Below are 24480 nucleotides of genomic sequence, written 5' to 3'. Positions count from 1 at the left end.
CGCAGGCCTGTGAACCAAAGGATCATGGTTTGATTCTCCCTCTCTCCTTCCCTTCCCCTCTAAAGATAAATAAATAAAATCTTTTTTTTTACAGGTTTTTTAAAAAAGATTTTATTTATTTATCTTTAGAGGGGAAGAGAAGGAGAGAAACATCAATGTGTGGCCGCCTCCCATGAGTCCCCAGCTGGGAACTGGCCTGCAACCCAGGCATGTGCCCTGGCTGGGAATCGAACTGCGACCCTGTGGTTCGCAGGCCCGCGCTCAATCCACTGAGCCACGCCAGCCAGGGCAATAAATAAAATATTTTAAAAAAGAAAAATGATTGAGCACAGGCCTGCGAACCAGAGGATCGCAGTTCCATTCCCAGTCAGGGCACATGCCTGGGTTGCAGGCCAGTTCCCTGCACGGGACACCCAAAAGGCAACTGTACATTGATGTTTCTCTCCCTCTCTCCTTCCCCTCTAAAGATAAATAATGAAATAAAATCTAAGAAAACAAAAGACAAAAGATCATGGGGAAGATATGGTTAAACAATATTGGCTCATTTGTCAAGTAAAACCCACAGCAATAACAACAAATTAAATACTTAAGTTTAATAAAGATACTTAATGAAACAATTATTATTGCAAATATTATTCACATGACAATATACTACTACTTTTAACTCAAAAAGCACTTACTAGTGTTAGTATTGGCTAAAGGGTTAGGTTTTCTCTGAATGGCACGTGCTGTTCCCGTGTCCTCATTGATTTGCTGCATAGAATTAAAATCAATAGTATAAACTCGTCCCAGAGTGGACAAGCTTATCTCATCCTCACCGACCTGATGGGCTGCCTGAGAGCAAAGAGAGAGAAACCTTGAATATAACCATGGAGAAATTTATTAAGTTAAGACACAGTAGGGACCCTCCATAAATGCTAACTTACACATTTACTTCATCAGGTTTTAGATAACAAAATAACAGAATATGGAATATGTAATAGTGTGGATGTGACAAAACACATTAATTAAATGAATCATTCTCAATTAAACACGAATATACACCACAGGCTCTATCAGGTCCCATAAGACATAAAAACTTGTAAAAATCTTGATTAAAGATCCAGTCATGTAGCATCACTGACACGAAGAAGACACCATGTGTATTAAGGATCTTAAGACATTGCTGATAGGAAAAAAATGTATTATTCACAAATTACAGTATCTAATTCTATGCTGTAAAGTTATTTATGCCATAAATTCTTAGTAGCCCACTAACATCCTCCTTTAAACAAAAATGATTCTATAACATTATCCTTAGGTAAAGAAAAAAAACTTTACATTTAAATGATGCTCTAAGATAGTAAGGGACACAACTGGAACTAAGGCAGTAATCCTACTCCCTAGGGGTTGCAGGAAACACACAGTACATTTGTAGAATGAGGCAATTTGGTTCACATTGTCTGCTTGATTTTAGACAGCCTAAAGAAGTGACAAAGTACTCATTCTTGTAACAGTTCAAACTATGGAACTCCTAGGTTGAATGGAAGATAGAAGTCTTAGGAAAGACAAGATAGAAAGTTAACAGTGAAAATGCAATTAGCAAAAAAATGATAAAAATAATGCTTTAAGTTACAGAATATGACCTGCTTATACACTAAGGCTAACAATGCATAAAAGATGAGTCCTAGTTACCCTCCTCATAAATGCCAACTCTGAATTTAGATATTTTCGTAAGAACTTCTGAATTTGTAATATAAGTCAGTGGTTTCAAAGTTTTTCAAAAATTCTTTTTTAGAAACTAAGTGGTGGAAGACATCTTAAAAGAAGAATGCCAGTTTAAGCACAAAGTTCTAAAAAACTTAAAACCAGTTTGGAATTACAAAATATATTGATATTCAAGATATGATGTATAGACAATAAATGAAGTGTGGCATTTCCAATAATGCAGTTACCAACATTTCCTGAACTAGGGCAAAGTATTTCAATGCACAATTTCATACCTCTATGTTAAGTATGAAAATAAGAATAAAATCACACATAAAACCTGACCAAAAAACACAAATCACTGTAATTATCTTGGTGTATTTCCTTCCTATGTATTATTCCTTTTCTCTTATTTTGCTGAGTTCCCAAATGAGTTACATAATTTTCAATATTGTTCTCATTTATAATATCTCATTTTATATCATAAAAATTTATCCCATTAATGGATTATATGAAGCTATGCATGTACCACAATTTACTTAATAATTCACAGAGATATTTATTTCCACATTTTTGTTCTTAAAAATATTGAGAAACAGCTATTTTTATGTAAATCTTTGCATTTGAAAGATTTCTTTTGGATAGGAGATAGAAGGAACTTTTAAATTAAAACATATAGCCTAACTCATCCAATGTTTCCTTTCAGAAGTGAGGAAACTATGGAACAAAGAACTTAAATTACTTGCTCCAAGTCAATCAGGTAGTTAGCAGCAGAAGCAGGACTAGAACATCATGTTTTCTGACCTGAACAGAAATGAGGACCTTGTTCTCAGGAGACAAAATGAGAGAATCTCGAGTTAATTCAAAACTGAGCACATTTAAGTACACATACCCGCCCTCCCCAGTCCATCCCTACACCCACTCTCCACCAAATAGACTCATTTAAACGGTACGAGGAAACTACTACCTCAATGATCCGGCTGTCGATCCTGTTATAAGGATGCCAAAGGCCCCGGTCGTCACGCCACTGCCATATCGCACCGTCTGTGTTCTGAGCATTTCCCTTCTTCAGCATGGTATCAACTGCAAAAATGCCTTCTTTTGGTAAGCATGGCATAAGTTCACTAGAAAAAAAAGTGCAATTATTTTAATACGTAGTTTCCCCATATATTAGTAAATGTCAGGTTTCTAAACCAGAACACCCTCTCATAAAGCACAGTTGTTGTTGTTATTATTATTATTAGCTCGATCTTTACCAAATCAGAGATGTCAGTTCATACAGTTCTTGAGGGCTGCGTGGAACAAGATCAATCTGTTCCTGACAGCTTCCATTGGAGGCACCACACAGGAGGAAGTGAAGTGTTTCTGCAATGTCTGTAAACCCAACAACAAAAAACAAAAGCCTATGAAACTAGTTATATTACCTACTTCTTTTATTTTTTTATTTATGAAATTTATTAGGGTTACACTGGTTGATAAAATTAAAAAGGTTTCAAGTGTAAAAGTCTATAATGCATCATCAGTATACTGCATTGTGTTCACCCACCCAAAGTGAGTCTCCTGTCACCATTTATTTCCCCACCTATACCGTCTTTTACCCAACCCCACCCCCTCTCCCTCTGGTAATCACCACACTGTTGTCTGTGTCTATGACTTTGGTTTGTTTGCCTTAATTCCTTCAACTGTTTCACCCAGCGCCCACTCCCTTACTTACAGCTGTCAGTCTGTTTGATGTACCTGTAAGTCTGTTTATATTTTACTTTGCTCATTAGTTAATACCACCCACTTTGTAAGGTAGTCCTGGGGGGGGGGGTTAGCATTATTTTCTTCTTCAGCAATATACTATTGAAATTAAAGTAAAAAACCTGAATAAGTTGTAATAAACACCTAAGAAACTTTTAACAATTTCTTTCTGAGGACTTCAGTATGGGTCTCAGTCTTCTTCTAGCTGGACACCTAATCATATATCCAACCAGAGACTTCACCAATCTTTTATTACTTTCCTTGAGAAGCACAGTGATTTGTACAAAAAAGTACACTTAATGTGCATTTTAACCCTAAATTCAAGTATATTCATTTATCAGTGTTCAATTCAACTACACTGAAAACTGTGGCCAATAAGACAACACAAAGCAATCAAAAGCATCTGAATCTTGGCTTTCTAGTCAAAATAATGGCATAGGCAGAATGGCTTGCCTCTTCATACAACCACATTAAAATTACAACTAAAATATAGAGCAACCATCACTCAGAACAATCTGAAATCAAGCTGAATGGAAGCCTGAAAACTGCAGAATTAAAGAAACCACACCTGCCCGCAATGGAGGAAGGGGCACAGATGCAGAAAAGGTGGCCCCACATGCACATGTGGTGGGTAAAAATTTGGGAAGGATATCTCAGGAGAGAGAAGTACCAACCCCACACCAGTACCCCAGCCCAAGGGTTCCAATGCCAGGAAGGTAAGTTCCCACAACTTCTGCCTGCAAAAACCAGCAGGGATTGAGTCAGTGGAAAAAACTGCTGAAGCCTCAAGCAGTTCCTCTTAAAGAACCCACACATGGACTCACCTATTCAGACTTACTCCCTCTGAGCCCCAGCACTGGGGTAGCAGCTTGAAAGGTTACCAGCATACTGGGAAAAACTGAAGTGTCTGGCATCAAGGTAAGCAGAGACCATTGTCCCATTTCTAAACACTCTCCCGAGAGAGCCACAAAGCTAGCAAGGAGGTGGCTTATCTAAGACTCCATCAACATGGCCAACATTGTTTGACCCTCCTCAAGAGATCCCCAGAGACTCTGCCTTGCCCAGTTTTACAGGCTCACCCAAGTTGCTTTTCCGTAAGAATGTCTGGTGTCTCCACTTACTGTGCACAACTTCCTAAATACTCTCCAATAAGAAACAGCTGGTCTCAGTGAGTCTCAGGTCCCACACTAGCAGCAACCAGACTAGATTCGGTTTAACTTCACCTGGGAATCTCCAAGCCCAGCACTTCCCAGATTGCTTTGTAGCTCAGACAGGGTGGCCCCAGGTAGAACGCAGGTTGGGTCTGACTTTGGCCTGCACCACTTGGGAGTTCAAGGTCAGTGCACCCAGTGCACAGATACAGACCACGTCAGAACACCACCACCCTGCCCCTGCACAGCTGATCCTGCTGGAGGGCAGTAGTTGGTGATAAGTGGTCACAGCCAATCCTTGAAGCTGGATGGCCAGGGTAAATCCCTCCCATTGATCTGACAACAAAAACCAAGGCTCAACTATGAGAGGAGGGTGTACTCAGTTCACACAAGAGGGTACATCTCGAGTACCCAGCTTGGATGATAGGGAAGACTGTGCCACTGGACCCTATAGGACACCTACTTACATTAAGTCACACTACTGAGACATGGAGTCATAGCAGCTCTACCTAATACACAGAAACAAACACGGGGAGGCTTCCAAAAAGAGGAGAAAAAGAAACAAGACCCATATGAAAGAAAAGATTGACTCCAGAAAAAGAGCAAAACAAAACGGAGATGAGCAATCTATCAGATATAGAGTTGAAAACATTGGTTATAAGGATGCTCAAGGAACTTAGTGAGCATAAAAAAGACTCAGTCAGAAACAAGGATACACTAATTAAAATAAAGAACAATTTACAGGGAAACAACAGTAGTAAATGAACCTGAGAATCAAATCAATGATTTGGAACACAAGGAAGCAAAAACACAACCAATCAGAACAAGAAAAAAGAACCCAAACACATGAGGATAGTGTATAGCATCTGAGACAACTTCAAGAGATTCAACGTTTGCAACGTTGGTTGCCAGAAGGAGAAATAGTAAGAAACTAGAAATCTACTTGAAAAAATAATGAAAGAAAACTTCTGAAATTTGGTGAAGGAAATAGACATGCAAGTCCAGGAAGCACAAAGAGTCCCCAACAAGATGGATGCAAAAAGGTCCACTCCAAGACATATCATAATTAAAATGCCAAAGGTTAAAGGTGAAAAGAAAATCTTAAAAGCAGCAAGAGAAAAGGATAGAGTTACCAGGATGGAGTTCCTATACGATTTGTCAGCTGTCTTCTCAAAAAACAACTATGTAGGCTGGAAGGGATTGGCAAGAATTATTCGAAGCCACAAAAAGTAGGGACCTATTGCCAAGACTGCTCTACCCAGCAAAGCTATCATTTAAAATCATAGGGCAGACAGAGCTTCCCAGACAAGAAAAAAACTGAGTTCATCATCAGCAAACCATAATCATATGAAACGTTAAAGGGACTTATTTAAGAGGACCAAAACTATGAATAAAATGGCATTAAATACATATCTATCAACAAATGAATCTAAAAAATAAACTAAGCAAATAAGAATACAGACAGAATCATGGATACAGAGAACATTTTTTGGTGGTTGCCAAATGGGAGGAGGGTGTGGCAGAATGGGTGAAGAGGTGAGGGGATTAAGAAGCACAAACAGGTAGTTACAAAACAGCCATGTGGATGTAAAGTACAGTATAGAAAATGGAGAAGCCAAAGAACTTATTCATGAAACATGGACATAAACAATGGTGTGGAGATTGCCTGAGGGAGTAGAGGGTGCTTGCTGGTTGAGTGAAGCAGAGGGGGAAAAAAAATCAGGAAAACTGTAATGGCATAATCAATAAAATATAATTTTTAAAAAAAAGCATTCCAGCCCTGGCTGGTGTGGCTCAGTGGATTGAGTGTAGGACTGCGAACCAGACAATTGCAGTTCAATTCCCAGTCAGGGCACATGCCTGGGTTGCAGGCCAGTTCCCTGCAGGTGAGTTCCCAGCAGGGGATGCACGACAGGCAACCATACACTGGTGTTTCTCTCCCTCTCTCCTTCCCTCCCCCTCTAAAGAGAAATAAATAAATAAATTCTTTTAAAAAAAAATAAAAAGCATTTGAATCTTGCACTGACTGGTATGGCTCAGTAGGATGGGGGCTGTCCTGAAAATCAAAAGGGCTTTGCTTTGCTTCACTGTCAGGGCACAGGACTGGGATGTAGGCCAGGCCCCCATCTGGTGGTGTGCAAGAGGGAGCCAATCAATGTTTCTCTCCCTCCCTTCCCCTCTCTCTAAAAATAAACAAACATCATCTAAAAAAAGCGTCTGAATATTACCATATTTTGTGATCATAAAAGACATTTTCTTAATGACAATAACCATGCCATCTGAAGACAAAATCATTAAAATATAATCTACCATAAATTTCCATTCTCAGGAGACATCACTTTATGAAGAATTTGCATGAACCAGTCTTGATGTGCTGACAGCACTGAGTAGAAGTCCTTGGCCTCCATAGGGTTTAGTCACCCTAACAGCTACAACCTTAAGGCTGGCTCTCAGTTGGTTGTGGTGTGTGTGGTGTGTGTGTATACTATACATATGAACACACACACACACACATAAATGTGTCATTGAAATGTTTTGCCAGTTATCAAAGAAATTATTCAGCAGTGATAATGGGCAGAGAGGAATGGACAGTTAAATCTCTACTTCATTGAAATTTTACAAATAGAAAATAAAATGCTTAAAAATTTCTGCCAACTTTCCAAAGAAATGTGACTACATAGCAGTGGTACATAAGGATTCATTTTTTTTTTTTTTTTTTTTTTTCAGAGAAAGAGGAAGGCACTAAGAGAGAGGGGTAGAGAAACATCGATACAAGAGAGAAACTTTGGTTGTCTCTGCACACAGCCCAAGAGAGGAGTGAACTCACAACCCTAGTATGTGCTCTGGGAATCATATCCATGACCTTTCAGCTTAAGAGACAATATTCCAACCAAGTGAGTCACACTGGCCAGGGCCATTAAATTAATTACACAGCAATCTCCCACACAAGTTTTCAGGGCAATGCTGTACCATAAAGTAACAAGAGAGAATCTGTACTCAAACTTCAGACGATGGTGGGCTATATAAAATTCAAAAGGCTCCCAGGGATTTTTAATAAGCAAAGTGCATTTTTATTACAGAAAGGAGTTACTTAAACCTTTCCAAAACTTATCTAGGCAGACAGCACTTTGTTCATCGCACAAGACAGTGTTCCTGGAATACCAGGTTTGAGGATGACTCAATGATTTAAGAGGAATCTTACCAATAAATCACTTCAACAACACTATTTTTCTTAAAACTTCCGTGCCAATGCACTAATTCACAAGAAAATAAAACTGAGTTCCTCTCAAAGAGAGAGTACATAGTTCACACTAGTTAATAAGTTAATAATATAGTAATAACTTACACTACTCAATATTCTATCTAAGGCAGTGCAAAGCCTATTTTATTCGTGAACATCATCCTTGGCTCCCAAGGTAACATCCCCAGAGATCAGAATTATGGATATGGAATTACACAAAACCATGGGTACTTCTTACAAAAGTTGCAAGACAAGACTAGCAACAACCAATTTTTTTTAATTCTGCGTTCTTCAGACATTAACTTGTAAAATCTAAGGTTTAAAAAAGTTACAGTAAATTGCAATAACAGTGCAATAAAACCTTATTTTCCTACACATTGGGTAAGATTGGGAAGGGCTTAGAAACACTAAAGTAAAAATTAGAGACATTCATCTGTATAAGTTCCAATATTTTGAGGGAGGAAAGCATTCTGGAATCAGATGAAACACTAGAAAAGCTAACAATACATAATACTGCACAGAAAGCAATCAACTTGGACCTTTAGCCCTACAATCAGCAAGGGTAAAATTTTAATATACTATATACTTTCTTTAAAAAGTGTATGTAGAAGTGTTACTATATTATTCCACCACAAATTTATTACACATTAATGTTTTTTCCTTTATTATCCAGTGTCTGATATTAGCAATCTCAAGTAGATATTTTTAATGCCATTTTTCTTTCTTAATGTACAATAATAAAATAGTACTTACTTTGCTTCATAAGTTGAACGGCTAAAGTTGGACAGTTGGAACACATCAGAGAAAACATGCGGACCACCATTATAAACATCCCGGAACTTAAAATTGGGGGAGTCACTACCAATAACTGTTGAACATTTGTAAGCAGATCTTTGGAGGCAACCTGCTGGAGTAAATTCTTCACAAACAGAAGGAAAAAAATGTCATGCAATGATTTCACAATTTAACAACTTCATGAAAACACCACCAAGGACTGGATGCTCACCTCCTCGTGTTGGAAGTTGTCCACTAGACGTGCAAAACAAAGGCAAGTGCTTTCTACTGACTTTTTGTCCTATTTTTTAAATAAAGGAAAATAAAGTTTATTAATATAAAACATGTTCACTGTCATAAATCACTAGCTTATCTTCTCCTAACCCCAAATTCGTCAAGTCTGGCTTAAAGAGATAAGAGCTTTGAAAATGCAATGAGCCTAAGAAAGGTACAATCAATAATATGATTTTAAAGCAAAGAGAATCATACTGGTAAAACCTCCCTAAGGCCCAAATAGATAAATCCAAATATACAGAAAAGAAGAAACCACCTTTTTATTTCTCTAATTTTATTTTAGTTGTTCATTTGTGTTTTTATTTGTGGGAAGTTCAGGAAGAGAATAAGGGTCAGCTCATTTGTGTGTCACATATGGACAAACCTAATTATTATACTACTCCCCAGTATGCTTCTCTAATTTTAACATCTGGACAATTCTAATAAAGAAAACCACCCTATCATCCTACAAAGCATCCAGTGCAAATATCTAAAACATGCATACATGAAAAATTTGAAAATAATTAAATAAGTGTGTGTGAACCAGAGGTTTACGGATAATGTGAAAAGGTAGATATAGGTTTGTTATATTCACTATACAAAAATAGTCTGGAAATACTATTAGAGTGGCCTCACTAAGAAAACATTTTAAATAATCCATGTAAGAACAAAAAGAACAATTTAAGGGCTTAACCAGTGTTTTGAGAGACCTTATTTTTTTCTAATAAATGTGCTTCCAGTGTGAAAACTAGACTTGTTTGTGTAAAAGTGAGAATTACTGTGGTATTACAAAAGCCTTATACCGTCACTGTCACTAATTGTCTAGAAAACTGGTCCAATAGTGGCTAATTGAACTTCCTGGTGGTCATGCCTATTTCCAAAATAAGATACTGAAGTCACAGCTAACTACAGAACATATTTCTAACTCCCATAAAGGTTATCTCAACCTAGTAAGTTTTTACAAGTAAATGAATGACATTCTTTGTGTCCTGATCACCTTAGAAGAAAACACTCCAGAAGAGTTAATAATCATTACTATCTACCTTATGTGAGTTCTTTATTTAAATATTTTACATACCTAATGGTCCCAAGATTTTAAGTGTACTTTGTGAAGGTAATTTAAAAACCAGATTTCTTTTTTAAAAAACTCTCTTTAGAAACAGCACTTTAAAACATTAATTTATATTTAAAGAAAATTCAACTTCTCTATGACCTTGAGTTGAGGTTTAACTCATGATCTGTCCTCCACTGCAGTGTCTCTGTAAACCTTGCTTCTCATACTACATTCATGAAATCCACTGAGTCCATCCCCTAAATAACTGCTCCTGCTCTTCTCCTTGGATAGCTGTCGTCTACATTTTCCATTTCATTTTTATTTGGGACACGCTTCATCTCCTAATCTTATCCTCCTCGACTTGTCTATCTAACCCAATGCCTTTCCAAAAGGAAATTCTAATCATATCAAATAGTAAAAACTCAATTTTTACTAAAATAGCAAATTTATCACATAAAGTCAAAATAGCTGAAGAGATCAAACATATCAAATACTATTCATTTGCGTAAGTCCAACAAAATTTACAAAATACCTAATATGGTACATGAGACTGGGTAACACAACAAAAATGATGGATCAAAACATTTCCTATTTATATATCCAATTGGAGGATTTAAAATTCTAGTTAAAGTTAACGTTTTAAAAGTGTAATAAAAATGTTTATAACACATAAAATAGTTTCATATTTTACCTGGTGAGTTAGCCTTTGGGTAAGCAATGGGAGGGAATCTGCCACAAAATGAAATTCATCTGGTGTGATACTCTGGCAGCAATTGGCTGCAATTGCTAGTGCATTTCTTTGGGCATTTATGCTGAAGAACTCTAGATATAGCAAGCAGTCTGCCAAACCACCCTAAAATACAGAAAACTATTAAAATAAAGAAATACCCTTTATCAGCAATTTTAAAGCCTACTAATAAGTCTAGCACATCACTCTGGAAACACCATGTATACCTAACAGAGATTACAATCTAAGACTTGTGTATATAAAATCCACAATGAAATGAAATACAGTGTTTCAGCAACAACACTTACTGCTTGTAGAATGGCTTTACTGTGTCTACGTGATAACATCTCCAAGGCGGTCAAGGCCTGCTCTGCCACATCAATACACTGAATTACTTGCAGCTGGGAACATAAAAGTAGGTAGCCTAAGGTTATCATTCAAGTTCTTTTCTAGTCAGTTATCTTCACAGTATTTCCTCTAATTTCCATCAATATGTATTGCCTCTAATGTGAAACCTACTATGGGAAACCATCTTAAGCTATAATGTATAGCAAATATAGCTTCCAAGTACTGTGCTGTTTAAAGATACTGAAAAATGTTTTATATTGAGAACTGATTGTGTAATATCCCCAATTCTTTGTATTTAACATAAATGGGTTATTTTATAAATATTATAAAACAATTTTCAAACTTTTTATATATTTCAAGATTATCATATAAATTTTATCATGCATTAAAAAGGAAAACACCCTTAAGATGGACCAAAACCACAACCTACGACATATGAAAAATATTCCCTTCCTCCACTGACTCACTTTATGACCTTGAGCACTGCACTTTTTTCTGCCTCAGCCTTCTCAGCTGTAAAATGAGGTTATACATAGCTATAACCTCACTGAGATGTTTTCTAGAAATAATGAAATTAGTTTTAATCAAGTACATTAAGGTCTTCTCTGAAGATTTTAATGTAGTAATTGCCATTATTAAAAATTAGAAACCTGGGTTGACTATATAAATGTCTTGTTAACATCAGCTTTAAACTACTGCTCTGAAATTATTTTTCTGGAATCTTGGCAAAATCAAAACAAAACACAACTTAAATAAATGTTAAAAAGTATTTTTTAATGTGGCCTCACAACGTGATGTACTACTTTAAAGTTCAGAAGTGATGAGACCACTGAGACCTAAGCCTGATTCCCTCTAGGCCCCGCTTTTAGGATTACCTTTTCTAAAAAGACAGGAATTGCATCTACCACAACAGCAGATGATCGAGGAAGGGCTTCCATCATGTATGTTAAGGCTCGACAAGCATGGTTCATCTAGAAAACAATGCGTTTTTTCTTTAAACAAAAACAAAAACAAAACCCTCAAATATTAGAGTGTTTTAAGAATGCAGAATATACTTACAATATCAAAATTATGCTCCATCTGCAGTAATGTTATCTGTTAAAAGATTTATTAAAGAAGTATTAGAAGCTATTTATATTCTTTAAAAAAAGTCCTAGAGGTATTGCTTCCTTTACTTCAACTGAAATGGAAAAGTTATTATGTAAAACTTTTATCATAGAAAAGTCGTATCAAGATAAAAACCTAGTATGCATGCAGAAGAAATGATTATGTGTAGGATGACACAACTCACACAGGATAGCTCCAAGTTAGGAACTTTCCTAAATGATAATCACATCATGATCCGGGTCAAAAACAAAGCCTTCCCATTGCTTACTATCCATCTTTATAGTACCTCTAATCCACCACCCCCTTTAGAAGCTCTTTAACACATTACTGAGGGCTTAATAGGAGTCAATAAATACTTAGCACATAAATACACAAAGCAGCAATGAACAACTTTTGCTTAAATTAACAACTGACAGTACAAATCCAAGACCAAGACTTAAAACTCTTGTGAATAAGCTTCTCTAAAGTTGAGATAAGCACCATTTAACTCAGATGGAAAATACACAGCAGCATAGGATTTAAACACAATATTGATCACGATCAGAAACCAATTGTGCACTAATTAAGACCTAAATTAATATATTTATTCCACAAATGCACAAATGAGTCTAAATACCTGATTTTTATTTTAGTTTCTATTGTGGAAAAGACCTTAAGCATATTTCAACCACCAGCAAATTAAGTAAATCTGACTATGTGTCAACATAGTCAAGATGTTTTTGCCTAGACTTAACAGCTTATTTAACAAATAACGACCTCATTTTAACATTAAACAGTATAGGGTAAACCTAATTCTTTGTTGCTATTCATTTATTAATGAACAATAATAAAACAAGAAAGTTTAATTTGGGTAACGAAAGCCAGTTATTCAAATTAATCAAAGAAATCTGTCATTTGAGCATGAAAATTAGCATAGGCTAACTGTAAAAAAAGTAAACAAGGAGATACTGCTTTTACAAAACATTTAGAAATCAACATGAAAGGCTTTATAAAGTGGAGCTAGCTGTCATTACCCAAAGGTCTGAGTGGCAACATGTAAAAAAATTGGTTTCATCTTCATCAGCCCCTGCTAGAGACCAGCCATACAACAACTAAGAATGGGCAGGAAGAAAAGACTATGTCACCTTGTATTTAACTAGTCTTCATTCAGTTCTTTTCTTAAAAGTCAGCTTTTTCCCTAATTTGATAATGTGGATCAAGTGGAATCATCTGATATACTAACCAATCACAATTTCATTTTGTCAACTAGGCATGTAAAAAAAATTTATACAACTTTATTTTTAACTTCCCAGGTAAAATTCAGTGTGTTCATGATATTTATGTTAATCTTTGTTAGTATTTTATTCAGACTCAAATTATAGCCAATTTCTTTAATCTTGGACTAAGGAAATTTACCAAGCTACTATTTAAAAAACATGTTATGCTCAAGAACTTATCTCCTCCTGTTGTTTCCCAGTAAAAAGCTTAAGCAATTAAGTTTAGTAAATTCTAAATATCAACTCATTCTTGTGTTGAAAAATCATTAAGAGATTTTAAAAATTATATTTTCCTATTGTGGTTACTGTTTTTGTTTGGTTTTGAGCGTTTCTTCTTTTATTTTTGCTTAACAACAACAAAAACCCCTTTTAAGCTGGAAGGGTCCATATGGGCTGTGGCTTGACAGCTCGGCCACACACACAATTATCAAACACGAAACCTGCGTGATGCACAAAGAAACCCACAAGCGAGCTGCTTATCACTGCCCCATGTACCACAGGCTGAATGAGAAAGGGTGACGGTTCTGGTGTAGTACATCAAGAGGCCAACAATTTAAAACTAGTCATTTAAGTATCAAAGGTGGGATAACTATTCACCAAGAAATGGTTTAGAAATTTACTAAGTGATCATTAGCAATCACATTATCTATAGACATGAAATAAAAACTCTACTGTCTTCTTGTTCTGCCATGTTGTAAAATTCATAATGACAATAATTATACTTTCAGGAAGTATACTGGCAGCACAGAGGACAAGTGAGGCGAAACAAGGGGGAAACTCTATCTTACCAAAGCTGGAACAACACTCTTGACAGGAAACCCTCCCAGTGTCTCCTCATTTCCCATGACCAATAACTGACACATTTCAATGACTGCCTGGAGTTGCTGACTTTCATCACTTGCTTGTAGTCCTTGCAGAAGCTGCTGGGCCTTAGAACCTACACAGGGGGAATAAATGATTATTTTTAAACATTAAGAAAATTATTACTAGGTAAAAGATATGACTCTAGTCCCAGCTGGTGTGGCTCAGTGGTGGAGTGCCAGCCTGCGAATCAATAGGTTGCTGGTTCCATTCCCAGTCAGGGCACATGCCTGGGATTTGGGCCAGGTTCCCAGGGCACTGGGGGGTGGAGGGGGGGGCAACCAAACATTGATGTTTCTCTTCCTCTTTTTTTCTCTTTCCCTTCCCCTCTCTAAAAAAATAAAATACAATAATTTTTAAAAAGTGACTCTACATACAGGATTTTGCTGTGTATAATGCACATATTTTTGCCCAAATATTTTAGAAAAAATAAAGATGCTTATTATACATGGGTTGTACTAATTGTGTATCTATGTTTTAAATTCTTTTATTTATGCTTATGTGTTAAGTGTAACTCTAGAAAGCAATAATGATATCTGTATACAAAATAATACCCTGGAATACAATAATCAGTTTTGTTTCTAAGTATAATTAATTAATTGAATTAAAACAAAAGATTTTCCCTCCTGAAAGTTTGGGCCAAAAATGTAGGTACACATTATATACATGGGAGCACATTACTCAGCAAAATATGGTGATTGCTAGCTGCTTATCTTCTTTGGGTTCCAAAGTCTGGGTCCATTATCAGGGTTAAGACAAGCTGCTGATAATTCAAGACCAATTAGCTGACTTTACTCTGCCTTAAATGGATCAAGTTATTTGTCTAAATATTTTTGTCTTAATATTTATCTACTTAAATGATACAAGCTCACTGATTTTTTAGTGGCCAAAACAAACAAAAAAAATATCCATGACTATTATAAATTGTTACTGTTAAAATACCTGTTCTAAATATGTGTAACATATATAAAATATATATTAAGTGTACATGTACAGTGAGCAAAGTTTTCTGCAATAATGAACACCTGCTAAACAATGGTGCCTAGACTTCAAAGGAAATGTCATAAACCTTGAAATACCTGCATCACTATAAATGTAATCCAAATAGCAGTGATAGAGCAAACGACATGTAAGTAATAGAATAATGCACCTAACAAGAGATTGGAAAGGAAAAGTCTATTTTCTAAAAACAAAAAAACAGCAAATGAAGGACCTTTCTATTTCTAGCTCCTCTCATTTCATTTGCAGATGCTACTATCAGAGTACTTTTAGAGAAATACTTTTAAGGCTAAATTCCATTGTCCAAACAACTGAAAAAATGCTAAGACTCACAGAAAGAAGCTATCAGAAGCTGAACAAGACACTCAAAATTTTTGAATTTTCATACTTTCCTACTTGTAATTATGATTAATTCATTCAATGCTGACCAAATTTGTACCTCACATTACTTTCAAGCCCTTTCTCTTCTCACACTCTCAACTTATTCTTTTTATACTGGATTTTTTCACTCCCATACCACTGGGTATCAAAATGAGTAGAAATATGTTTGGAAAATGTCAATAAATGTAGAATTAACATGAAAACCAAAGATTTTTATTTCAGTGAAGCTTCAATGTATTTCTGGAGGACATAGCATAGCCTTTCAGAGGGACACAGGTGATCCTTGAGAGGTTTACTTTCTCTTTATTGAAAGCCACAGACTGTGGCTAATAAACTGCATAACTATCACCGACTTCCTACCTTTACCATAATTAACAGTCCATGTAAAAATATGTTGCAAGAAAGTCAAGTTCAAAGGGATACCATCTTTAAGATTTTCAAACTAAATAGTATGAGTTCTAGTTAGAGTAGGCTTGTCATTTCTGTGTTGAAATAATGTGGAAGGAAAACAGTGAGGGGAAAATAACTAATGATAACAGAGGATCCTCAGTTACTTCTAGATTTGTTTTTAAAGGATGAAATATTTTATATAAGCATAACCACCTTAAAAAACAACTGACACACATGCCTCTGGATACATTATAAATACTGAGGCTAGCAATTGTAAGGACACATTGTTCTGATGTGATCAAAATCATCATCAATATCCACTATTATGCTAAGTGAAATAAGACAGAGAAAAGACAAATACTGTATGATTTCACTTTTATATGAATCTAAAACACAAGTTAACAAACAAACTCTTAGATACTGAGAAGAAACTGATGGTGACTGCCAGATGGAGGAGGGGTTGAGAGGCTGGGTGAAAAAGGGTGAAGGGATTAATACGTACAAATCGGCAGTTACAAAACAGTTATAGGGATATAAAGTATAGTTCAGGAAATACAGTCAATAATGTTGTCATAATACTCCAGGTGGGTGTATTTAGTGCCAAGACTAACCTGGGGAATCGCTTCATAATTTATATAAATGTATAACCACCTAATGTTGTACACCTGAAACTAATAATACTGAATGTCAACTATACTTGAAAAATTAAAATTAAAATAAGAAAAAATAAATGTAAGGGTCTTAGGAACTACCCAGAAGTCTATGGACCATGACTTAAAATCATTACCATAAGGCAGGGGTTGGTTGGCAAATATTTTCTGTAAAGAGCTAAACCTGGCTTCCTACTTGTTTTTGTACAACATGTAAACTAAAAATAATTTTTGCATTTTTAAGTAGCTGAAAAATTTAGTATTTGTGACATATGAAATATAAATTTCACTGTCCATAAATAAAATGTTATTGGAGTACAGCTACGGTAATGTTTATATGTTGCCTGTGTCTGCTTTTGTGCCATAGTACCAGAGCTGAAGAGTTGCAACAGAGATTCTATGGTCTACAAAGGTCAAAATATGTACCATCTGGCCCATTACAGAAAATCTAAGCAAAGATGGACCAAATGAGTAAGAATGTAAGAAATTTCAACTGAACTGGAATCTGTAATAAAAATCAAATAACTGTTTAGAGCCGAAAAACAGAATATAAAAATTAAGAACTCACTGGCTGGGGTTTAACAATATACCAAAGAACACAGCAGAAAAAGAAATTAGTAAATTTAAAAGCTGGCCAATACAAAGTTTTCAAACTGGTAGGAAGAAAAAATGCTCATAAAAATAAAAATAAAATGCAGCAAGAGAGATATGTTGAATGAGTCCAAAGTATGAACGTATATGATCTTGATACTCTCAGTGGAATAAAAGGAAAATATTTGATGAGGTAATGAGATAAGAAAACTATTTAAAGAGATTATGGCCAAAATTTTTTCCAAAACTGATAAAAGGCATCAATTCACAAATTCAAAGTTGCAAATGAAACTGAAGCAGATTAAAAAGGAAAGAAAGCGTCACACAGTCCTACTATACTCAAGCTACAAAAAATAAATTCTATTTTAAAAAACCAAATCTTAAATCCAAAGGAAGAAGATACTACCTTGAAAATGGCAACAGTAAATTTTAAACAGAAACTAGGAAAACCAGAAAACATTACAAGTCCTGATAATTTTGTAGATGGGGAAAATATCTTTTACAAATTAAGGCAAATCAATGATTTCTCAAAAATATTCAGAGAAGTAATTAGAAGCAATCATTTACTACATGAAAAAAAGGTGTTCTTCAGGCTAAAGGGAAATAAACCCTAAAAAGAAAATGCAGGAAGAAGGAGCATTGAAATGATATATATTTTGATAAACAAAAGAATATGGGTATTCTAAAATAGCAATTATGTTTTATTGTGTTAATAACATGTGTAAGTAAAACAAATTAAAACAACAGCATTAAGTATGGCAGGAGGTAAAAAGACTTAAACTGTTATACAGTTTTTGTGCTGTTTGGGTAAAATATATTATTATAAGGTGGACTATAATAAACCAAGGATGTACATTATAATCTTTAAAGTAATCACTAAAAGAAGTATATAAAGATATATAACTAAAAAGTTAGAAGAAATGACAGCACACTATTGTTATACATGACTGGTATGAAGGCAAAAATGGTAACTCTTAGAAGAGGGTGATTTACAACATCTGCCAAATGTTATATGCGTTTACCTTTTTAAATAGTGATGTCCCTTTTAGAAATCTATCTTGAAGATAACACAGGAAAAATTAAAAGGCTGTATTTCACTGTAGCACAACCAAGACTGGAAACAACCTGAATTATTTACCCAGTTCAACAGGAAACTGGTGCTTTACAAAAGGAAAAGAAATCTTTCTCTCTCTCCCTCTCCCTCTCTGGCTCTTGCAATCTACACATATGGAGCCAACTGCAGAGAGTGAAAACCAAAAGTATTTTTAGAAGCAAGTAAAGTGTATAAAGTTCAGCACCATTATCTAGTAAAGGCAGTGTATATAAAATAGGTAACGTGAATTTGTTTTTTGTTTTTTAAGTAAAAAACTAAGAACAAGCCAAAAATTAACAAAGGTTATTTGTGTGGGAGGAGGAAACAGTAAAGGGATATCAAGGGAAGAAGTGACTATGCTCTTCTCATTAGGAACGGGAACTTTTGGCATGGGAGAAGATACAAGATAAAAAGTAATTAAAACCCTGCAGTCCTGCCCTGGCTGGTGTGGCTCAGTGGATTGAGCATGGGCCTGCAAACCAAACAATTGTGGTTCGATTCCTGGTCGGGGCACATGCCTGGGTTGCAGGCCCGTTCCCAGCGGGGGATGCATGAGAGGCAACCATACATTGATGTTTCTCTCTCTCTCTCTCTCTCTCTCTCTCTCTCTCCTTCCCTTCCCTCTAAAGATAAATAAAATCTTTAAATTAAAAAAACAAACAAACAAAAACTGCAGTCCTGACTTTAAATTAGCAATATTAGCATGAACTCATATTTATTTTAAAAGATAAAATGTAATTATTTCCTGTGTTTGTCCATTAAAAGCGCCTAGTAACAGCAATCAAATCAGTGGTAAGAAATATGCCTAGAGCCCAGACTGTGAGCTCCCAATACCATTTCATAGTTTTTTAAAAATCAGGGGTTTCTAAAGAAATGTCTAATTTCAGGTATGGAGAGGTGGGGAAGGTGGTAGAGGAAGGCACTGAACTTGTCACATCAACAAGCAAAAACTACTGAGATCTTATCAAAATGATTGAGAAGCCAACCTCATAGAGATCCCATCGTTAGCTAATGATGGGTCATTTTAACCATCAATGAACATCACTTAAAAATGGCTACAAGTCTCAACCCACTTAATGACACCTAAACAATGACAACAGCAATTTAAAGAATGCAACACTATTTTGAAAAGTGGTAAATAAAGAGAAGAAAATAATTTTTCCTATACCAAGTTGTCTGGGAGAGAAACTCTTTATGTATTTCTACTAAATTACTTGTTTTATTTCTAGTTAAGTGAAAAATACCATTAGACATGCAGTACTATCATCTTGTAATCCCTGCTATCTAGGTAGTAGGTTTCCTTTTGATGTTTTATGAGACAATCAGACTTTATGTCCTTCCTAATATTAGAATACACCATGAATTTTGCAGTCTTCCCCCACTAGGGAAAGAAAATAAAATCAAACTCAAATCTGAAAAGGCCTAAATATTTGTATGTCCTTATTTTTACAGTTACAAACTCAAACATGCACATGAAGTGGTACCTAAAACTGGCTTAAAATAATCTTTGAAGTGGAGAGAATGGTTGAGGACATAAATGAAAAAATGGGATCAGGATCATGTTATTCCCCTATTCTACATTTTTCAATGGTTACTGATTACTCTCAGGTTAAACCCCACATTTGCTGCGGGCCTGCCAAGGTCCTACGTGAACTTGGAGAGAGCCTAAACCTCAGCTTTCATCTTATAATCCATCGCTCTCCCTTCACTCTTTTCACAGGTCTCTGCGTGCTGTCTATTTCTCAGACCTGCCACGCTCATTCCCACGTCCCAGATGCACGTGCTCTTTCCCCCAGACCTGTGCAGAGCTGGCTTCCCCACTTCACTTAGGTCTTCACAAAACCAAAATGCCCCCGAGGTTTCTCTTATGAACGGATCTGCATTTCCCCACCAGAAACCTACATTCTTACCCAGTGCTTTGTTTTCCTTCACTGGGCTGATTTCTACCTGAAGACTGTCTTGTTTCTTGCCAGGGTCACCCTTTAGCATGAACACTCCCTGTGAGAAACGACTCTACTTATTATCCTATTCAGGACTCCCTGCAAGTCCAGGACCTAATACACACCACGAAATAAAAATCTACATTCAGCCCTGGCTGGTGTGGCTCAGTGAATTGAGCTCCGGCCTGTGAACCAAAGGGTCGCAGGTTCAGTTACCAATCCAGGCACATGACTGGGTTGCAGGGCCAGGTCCCCAGTATGGGGGCACACAAGAGGCAACCACATATTGGTGCTTTTCTCCCTTTCTCTCTTCCTAAAAATAAATAAAATCTTTTTAAAAAAAATTTCATACTCAGGCACCAGCTGGTGTAGCTCAGTGGATTGAGCACAGGCCTGTAAAGCAAAGGGTCGCCGGTTTGATTCCCAGTCGGGGCACATCCCTGGGTTGCAGGCCGGGTCCCCAGTAGGGGCCACAGGAGAGGCAACCACACATTGATATGTTTCTTTCCCACCCTTTCTCCTTCCCTTCCCCTCTCTCTAAAAATAAATAAGTAAAATATTTTTAAAATTTTCCATATTCAAGCATTCATGAGAACCTTGAACAGGGTATGTTATCTGAGAGCTGAGTATCAGGTCAGCAAAACAAACCAAAAACAAGTACCAGCTGCTTGTTAAATTTCCTGTCAAATATTAAGGCCAGGATATCGAAAAACCCTCAAGTGTAAGTACATATATTGAGTGTTATGTACACGTGTTGCATTAAAAATTTTAGAATATCTGATAGAAAATTATATAAGCACATATTAGTAAGGTAAGAATTTATGTGCTTCAATAACACTTCAGAAACTTTGAAAATTGATCAAAACTGAAGTCTTAAATTTAGCCTGCTGATTCTATGGAAACATTATCAGTAGAATTATTAAAACATGATTAATTGTAAATTTTCTTTGAAGAAGCAAAAGATAGTATTCTATACCAGAAAAAATTTAACTGGATTTGTAATTATGCAAAAGTTATTCTTAGTTACAAATTAAGACGTTCAAAGTCACTGTTGTCACACCACATATGACAGGATCTCTGGATTATAATACAGTAATTCGATTAAATGAAGCTAGTGACAGAGACTGGTAATTCTGCTGAGAAATGTCCCCCCTCGGGTTCACACTACAAATGCCTTACACATTAAAATTTTGTAACGTAAAAAACTCGAGATTCAAATACATGCAAATCATGCCATCCGATGCTGTAATAATCAATGTAATCAACTGAGATTCTTTTTTTAAATTAAATTTATTCTGATGACATTGGCTCAATGGGTCATATAGGTTTTGGGTGTACATTTCTATGATACATGATCAGTATATTGCATTGTGTGCCTACCACCCGAAGTCAAATCATTTAATTAAACATGAGATTCTTTACCCTTCTACAGTTCATATAAAGCAAAAGAGTCAATCCTGCTATAAACTTTGGTTTTCTAATGATTCCAATTTAAATAGCATCTTAAGAGTTACTATATTTAAGGCAAGAATGTGCAAAAGCTCTATTTTTAAAAACAAGTTAAGCTTCATAAAAATTTCCCTACATGAAAATTTCTTACATCAATAGGTTAACAATAAAAACAGCTCTCAACAAACTGTTAAGGATTCGGGGTCAGGATAACAAACGCTGCAGTATTTACTTACTAGCTCCACTTCCAATTGTTCTGTGGAAAAGCTGTGACATCCGAGGACCCAGAGGGCCGAACAGGTGAGGAGGAAGACCCCTGGCCTCTAACAGCGCTAAAGAGAAAGGGGCATGAGTAGATGAGTTGTTAAGCTGATTTTATCTAAAAATTACAAGCAAATGACTCATCTCACATAACTGATTTAGACAATGTTACTGTCCACTTTGAATTTTAAGTGAAGCTACATTAAACTTTCAAGCTACATTAAACTTTCAAGACAATTCTCATTATATTAATTATACTAATATAAGTTACAGCTACCCATGTGCCAGCTCCAAGGCATCCTATGGTTTTAATGGAGACACTTAATATCAGTGTACCAGCACTGTGTAAATGGTCCAAGAAAAACTCAAAGTAAATATTTATTTTGGAGAAATTATATGCCAAACAACCTCCCGCTGTTCTTCCTCTGACATTTTCCAATCAGATATTGGTCGTGAGAGCCTCTAAAAACACAAAAAATTATTTTTCTCAGTTCCAGAAAGTGAGAAAACTGTGTTCATGAGAGTTCTGGTGAAAGAGAGATTGTTATTAGCTCCTTCAGGAACTTAAAAGCAATCTGAAACTAATTAATACATGTTTCTTGTAAGCATCACAGTGGAAACCAACCATCTGAAGATGATAAAAATATATATTCATCCACTTATAGAAAGCATATATATGTAAAGATGATTTTTAAAAAAGTACTCACAACATTAATACCTGGAGTTTATGTACACACTTTAATTTAGGATAACAAGAATACCAAAGAACATGGCAAAAAAGCACGTTACAAAATGCATCGTGTTATTGCCAGCTACACGTGTAAACATAATAAAAATTTTAAACATTCAAAATAAATATATAGGACTTTGTCCAGTTAAACAGTAATAATGAGGAGCCAGGAGATAATTTTTCAATTCCAAATCATCAGTCACCTCTAAATAAACAGCGTTACTGGAGGTATAAGCATTGCTGCTAGATTCTGTTCAAACGAGCTTATCTGAATTAATATCAACAAAGAAGAGTTGTAATTGGCAAGCCACAATAATGGTTTCTTATAAACTCAAAACCGGCTTTACCTTGCAATCGTCCCATCTCAGAATCATCTGATTCACTCTCCCCAGAGGTGGTCATGCCCACGGCCCCTGCAACAGAACTAGAGGCTTCAAGGAAAGAGGGGAAAGAAGGCAAGGGTTAGCATCTGAACTCATTATGCCTGATTTTCTTTAAAAAGAAAAATGATTTTTATAAGATTACAATGAATAAAGGCAACTAAATGTCTGCCCATCGCACATCAAGTTGTTCTTCTAGACCTCATCCTCTGGCTTTTATGAAAAGACGGATCAACTCAGTGTTATACAAGCATAAAAATACAACCTTTGCATTACTTGCATACAGAGCTTAGAAAAATGCCTCATGCCATTTTTGTTCCTAAAACTAAGTTTTGTCCTGAACTCCTCTACCAAAATCCATGAAGATAGCAATGCTAACAATCACAAGTATGACAGAAAGCAAAAGTGACATTTGGGGGAAATGTTCCCTGTAAATGTGTTCCTTTTCCAGTCTGCTTTATCTCTAGACTGCAGTCCTGATAAAATCACTTATGTTTTCTTTAATTTCAAGAGTTTGCAAAGATTATACTCTTACTTCTTCAAGGCCAAAGTATTGAAGGTGCACATTTCAACTAACAGATGACTGCAAAACACTGTTGTACAAAAGAGAAGGCAACTAAAATGTGAAAGCGCGTGTAGAATGAAGAATTCAGATTCAGAGGGATTCTACTACCCCAAATGCTAACCTGACCAATAATGAAGCAAACAGAGGTTGATTTCATCACAAATCTGACCAGGAAACGAAATTATACTCCTACAAAATTAGCAGGTTTACTGTTCTTCCTTTCTACATTTGTTGAGTCCTAAAGCATGTTTTTACACAGATGATTAATTTATGTATGACCATATAACATCCACAATACCTGTAAAATTGGCAGTTAATGACAAAATTCAAGCCAGGAAGATTATTTTTGTCATTATTGTTTGAAGTGGCACAAAGTAACATGTGAATTTCAAGAGCTTTTCTGAAGAAAGAGCAGCTAATATACCAACCATCAATTGTATTTTCTTAATGCTTTTCTTCATACCTCATTAAGGGTTTTTTATCATTTCACTAGGATTTTTTTTTAATCAGGAAAAATGCATATTTAGAACAGGAGTCAGCAAACTGGCCCACATGCCAAATCCAGTCCAGCACATCAATTTGTAAATATAATTTTATTCAAACACAGCCAAACTCATTTATTTAACTATAGCCTGTGGCCTCTGGCTACATCCACACAGTTGAATAGAATACCTCTAACGGAACCTGTATGAAGCATAAAACAGCAACTATTCAGCCTTTACAGAAAGTGTTAGCAACCTCATGGTTTATAGTTACAGACTAACCAGAAATGTTTGTATTAAAGGGTCTTAGAGTTTAGCAAAGTCTCCACTCTGGTTAAAAAAAGAAAA

The 24480-nt window shown here is 35.8% G+C and overlaps 1 protein-coding gene across 18 annotated transcripts in view; it reads right to left on the bottom strand.

The window, feature by feature from the left end:
* Positions 1-24480, bottom strand: part of TRIP12 (thyroid hormone receptor interactor 12) — a 140317-nt gene that overhangs the window by 39310 nt on the left and 76527 nt on the right. For 9 of the 18 annotated variants that reach the window (XM_037135467.2, XM_037135466.2, XM_037135473.2 and 6 more), the window contains 12 exons: positions 23053-23136; positions 21951-22046; positions 14149-14297; positions 12057-12092; positions 11873-11968; positions 10958-11050; positions 10614-10775; positions 8828-8896; positions 8575-8740; positions 2943-3060; positions 2651-2810; positions 681-834 (listed from right to left, as the gene is read on the bottom strand). In XM_037135467.2, the coding sequence (XP_036991362.2) occupies positions 681-834; positions 2651-2810; positions 2943-3060; positions 8575-8740; positions 8828-8896; positions 10614-10775; positions 10958-11050; positions 11873-11968; positions 12057-12092; positions 14149-14297; positions 21951-22046; positions 23053-23136 (1383 nt within the window). The remainder of the gene's footprint in view (positions 1-680; positions 835-2650; positions 2811-2942; positions 3061-8574; positions 8741-8827; positions 8897-10613; positions 10776-10957; positions 11051-11872; positions 11969-12056; positions 12093-14148; positions 14298-21950; positions 22047-23052; positions 23137-24480) is intronic. The other 9 variants (XM_037135472.2, XM_037135474.2, XM_037135478.2 and 6 more) reach the window with 3 other exon arrangements.

The sequence above is a fragment of the Artibeus jamaicensis genome, unplaced genomic scaffold, assembly GCF_021234435.1.
Source record: "Artibeus jamaicensis isolate MK-2021 breed Jamaican fruit bat unplaced genomic scaffold, CSHL_Jam_final contig_1015, whole genome shotgun sequence".
NCBI classification, from domain to species: Eukaryota; Metazoa; Chordata; class Mammalia; order Chiroptera; family Phyllostomidae; genus Artibeus; species Artibeus jamaicensis.
Note: the sequence above shows the minus strand (reverse complement) of the source record. Positions and strands in the feature narration are given on the sequence as shown.